This window comes from Coptis chinensis, chromosome 7, assembly GCF_015680905.1.
Source record: "Coptis chinensis isolate HL-2020 chromosome 7, ASM1568090v1, whole genome shotgun sequence".
NCBI classification, from domain to species: Eukaryota; Viridiplantae; Streptophyta; class Magnoliopsida; order Ranunculales; family Ranunculaceae; genus Coptis; species Coptis chinensis.
In genome coordinates this window covers 20,999,751-21,004,087 of record NC_141462.1, presented here as the reverse complement: position 1 = coordinate 21,004,087, position 4,337 = coordinate 20,999,751, and the positions used below count along the sequence as shown (strand labels likewise).

General features: G+C 37.9%; 1 protein-coding gene across 1 annotated transcript; it reads right to left on the bottom strand.

The window, feature by feature from the left end:
- Positions 1–807: 807 nt before the first annotated feature.
- LOC147486560 (subtilisin-like protease SBT4.9) lies at positions 808–3,703 on the bottom strand. The gene is given in 9 exon segments (XM_086573770.1): positions 808–1,310; positions 1,422–1,632; positions 1,750–1,861; positions 2,002–2,094; positions 2,126–2,259; positions 2,411–2,915; positions 3,051–3,297; positions 3,396–3,487; positions 3,606–3,703. Coding segments are annotated over 9 exon segments (1,974 nt in total). The 5' UTR covers positions 3,683–3,703.
- Positions 3,704–4,337: the final 634 nt, after the last annotated feature.

Genomic DNA, 4,337 nt, shown 5'->3' with positions numbered 1-4,337 from the left:
CTAAGAACATCACAGCAAATGATACTCTAATTAATACCATACATGATTTTCCAGATGTGCTTTTAGAGTTAGACCAGCCCACAGAGAAAACCTATACCATTCTGTTGTTGATGCCGTAAGTATCCCATGTCCAACTGCGCCCCATTGCGGGTTCAGAGGCTGCGCAACCCATTTGAAGCGTAAATTCGAGCCCCAATGAAGTTGCTATACACAATTAGCAGATTTTTGGTCACATTAGCTCAAGAGTATGGGTCATTGGTGGTTGGTAATTAATGATTAACTTACTTTGAGAAATAAAAAATTTCATGCAAAAGGTAATTGCCTCCAACAGAATTCCCTTTCCATTACTTGGGGAAGGGCCAAACCGCCAAAACCTTCATTAGTATAGCTTCTCTGGCCAGAATCCCTGTCAGTGACACCCACGATTCGATGCTAGGCACCAACTCCAGTCTGGGCAAACCAGCCCCTAATAGACTTCGAATCATGATGTGAATTAAAGATTTAATAGCTTGTTGATGTAACCAAAAGAGTTCAACACATTCTTCGAATTCATTAGGGATAATATATCCAGGAATCTCTGCTTTTAATCGGTCTTTTTACGAGTTATGGTTCACAATGTGTGAAGACGTCAACACATATATATGGGAAAAAAAATTAATACCATGCTCAATCTATTAAAAAGAAATCTGACTTTTTTTTTTGCACACAAGTAAGGTAAGAAATATGACAGTTTGGTTGAACTACTAGAGACACTTCCGTTTTAAAGAAGTTTCATACATAATTTTCATGCCAATGAAGCTGTGTTAACTAAGAAACCACATTGGTAGCAGTGCTGTTTAGGTAGACAACTATGGGGCTTCTTACTATGTGAATTCCATCAGACCAAACCAATGATGCAGAGTTAATTTCATTATCTTGCGACGTTGCTGAAACTGATACAACAAAAGACTGCTTCTCTTTTAAGGTTTTGAAGGCAAGAACGCTAGGGCTAACAACAATCTTCAGGTTGGAAGGAGATGTGACGGTTGCTTTGTAAGTCTAATTGGCAACACCAACATTAGTAACTGTCCTTGAAAAATTAGCCTTGGCAGCAACAGAGATAATTGAAGGGTAGTTTAGATCCTTCACCGAACCACTGAAATTCTTTGGACAGCCACTGCCATCACCTGCTACATGTTTTACCTTATCTGAAGTATACCCTATGCTGCATAGGAATTTTATGTATTCGCCTTCAAGAGCATCATACACTAAGCCAGGATTTACAGCCTTTACAGGATCAATATGGCCAGCGCCGTAACTGAACTCAGCATCTGGGTTTCTTGTAGCATTGAGGGGAAAGCTATGCGCATCAAAATACATATTTTGTTAGTATTCAAGTATACATTTAGGTAAACACTGGATCTATCATTAGATGATTTTACCAGTAGTCATAAGAGCTGATTTTATTGCTGAAGGCGACCAATCGGGGTGGAAAGTCTTTACGTAAGCAGCAGCACCAGTGACATGGGGACATGACATAGATGTCCCAGAGATCATGTTGTACTTCACAGACCTTACATCATTAGATACTGTTGGTGGAGCTACCGGCGACCATGCTGCTAATATATCAGTTCCTGGGGCTGTTATGTCTGGCTGCAAAACATCACAAAAATGAGAAATTATGTAATAATGCGCAATATGAGAATAATAGAACTACGCAAGGAAACTGAGAAACGGTAGGCAAATGCAGCACACAATAAAAGTAATTACTTTGAGGATGCCGGGGGTATGAGTATCAGGTCCACGGGAAGAGAATGTAACAACCTTGGGAGCGTTTGCATCTCTCAAGATCTCACTCTTTGAGATAGTTGCCACAGGGTTTCTGTTAACTAAAACGTCAGAAATGGGTCTAACAAAAAGTTCAGATACAGAAGCTAAAAGTGGAATTTTTATGGTTTGAAAAAACTACTGTCGACCAATTAGAAATTACAATATTAAGTTTGAATTCAGTATGATTCTTACTCTGTACTGGTCATGTAGGATGATACTTTTTCTGCATCACCAGATGTCAGGAGAGATGTGGGTAGGGGATAATTCCAACAAAAATCTTGGAATCTGTCCCGATCATCTTGTATTATCATCCCACCTGCATTGTAGGATAATGCATCTGTTCCGTAGTCGAAAAGCTTCGTAGAAGATAATCTTCCCATCAAGAGCAGTTGAATAACTATCAACCAAAGGCAATTTCTTTTTTACGACGAAGGGACTTATAGCGCTTCCCTGTAAACCATCAGAAACCGCTTATATATGTTGTTGTAATAAAACGGTGGCTAAATGTCAACAACTAAAACCAATGAGAAAAAAGAAACAGTATAGTAATAATTGAAAAATCCAGAACTACGTGTACTTAAATGCAACGAGTCATTCTCACCACTAAAGTGGTGTTGTCACCGAGGATAACTTTGTCTATGATTTTCCGATCAGTGTTGCTCGCTGCAACACTTAGGATCCAAGGAGCAATGCTCGAAACTGATCCTGGTTCAGGACCATTATTTCCAGCAGACTGTGAGGTGAGGATCCCATTCTGCATGGCATGGAATGCACCGATGGCGATTGGATCAATCGAATAGTCATCTGACTTCTCTCCGCCTAATGAGACTGAAAGTATGTCCACACCATCACTAATAGCATCATCAAAAGCAGACAAAATATCTTGTGCATCACATCCTTCTTCCCAACAGACTTTGTAAACTGCAATCCTTGCCGAGGGAACTGCCCCTCTTGCATTGCCTTGAGCCAATCCGAAGAAGCTCACATTAGTAACTTGGTTTCCAGCTGCTGTCGACGCAGTATGTGTACCATGTCCCTGTGTGTCCCTCGCCGAAACGCCCGAGTTCAATCCTTTTGAATCGTAAAATCGAGCCCCAATAAGCTTGCTGTAGACATTAAACAATAATTTAAAATGATCTAATGAAGCAAGGAATGCACATAATGATATTTCTTATGTTATTGATTATTATATAATTCCTGAAATACAATGCAAGTAGCATGAATTGAGGAAGACATGTTACTTGTTGCACGTAAAGTTTTTGCCTCCAACGCAAGCGCCTTTCCATTTCTTTGGGGGAGGACCGAAACCATCACCAGCAAAGCTCTCTGCTTCTGGCCAGATTCCACTGTCGATGACGCCCACAATCACATCACTTTCTATCTTAGGAACTCTCTTCACATTCTCCTTCAATCCCATGAAATCCCAAGACCTTGTTGTGTGAAGCTCATATTTTTTGCTTGGGAAAACCGATACTACTCCTTCCATGCCTGTATGTGTAGTAATACAAAATTAATATATATATCCATCAAAAGAAATATAAATTTCATTTTTTTATTATAAAAGTCCTAATTTATTTGCTACTAACTTGCAAGCTTTTGGCTCTCTTTTACACTTAGTTTGGCTGCAAATCCATTAAAACTCCTTTTAAAGCTACGAGTTATCAACTCTGATGGTAAGCTGCAACAAAGCATATCATCAGCATTATCAAAATGTAGTCATAATTCAATCGCCACTAAAAATAACTTCTCATTAAAGATTAGTACAAAAACTTGAATCTGTTCGGCTGTTCCCACACCTGTTTTCAACAACTTCCTGTAAGATACTCTGCTGGTGCTCCAAAGGTGAATAGTTATTCTTAGGGAGTGAACCCATATAAGCAATGTAAACCTGTATATGCAATCTTTCATTTGTCATTGTCTTATGAAAATTCTGTCACATATTATATCGTTCATCATGGCTTATTGAATTGTATCTAGAAGTCGTTAGTACAAAAAAGAAAAAGAAAATATCAATTCTACCTGTCTATCATCAGCAAACACACAAGCAAATGCAATGCTTAGTGCAAAAATAAGAACTGAATAACCAGTAGAAGCGAAAAAACTGGGCCATTTTGTGAATATAGAAAACTCAGACTGCTGATACCTCAATTTATACGGAAAACTGGGAGGATAGTCTAGCTTACAAAATTTCCATAATAATCATTAATTTGGATTAGTGTATAAGAATTTAATTATGACAAATATTGCATGTTTTACACCTTTCATACCAACTATGTCAAAATGGCATGTATCTTCTTACATTTTGGTGGATATACAAAATATTTTCCGTGATTCTTTTATTTTTCTTTTCTTATATTTAAACTTTCCAGTTACATTTCAATCAAATATAGTACCCCAAATCATAAATAATCTTTGATATTTTAGCATTTTATTGGATTTGATGTTGTAACTTTTGGTGTTTCCAAGCACATAGAAGGGAAATTAAATGAACCGTATTTTCGTTTCATAAGCTATACATGTATTTGATT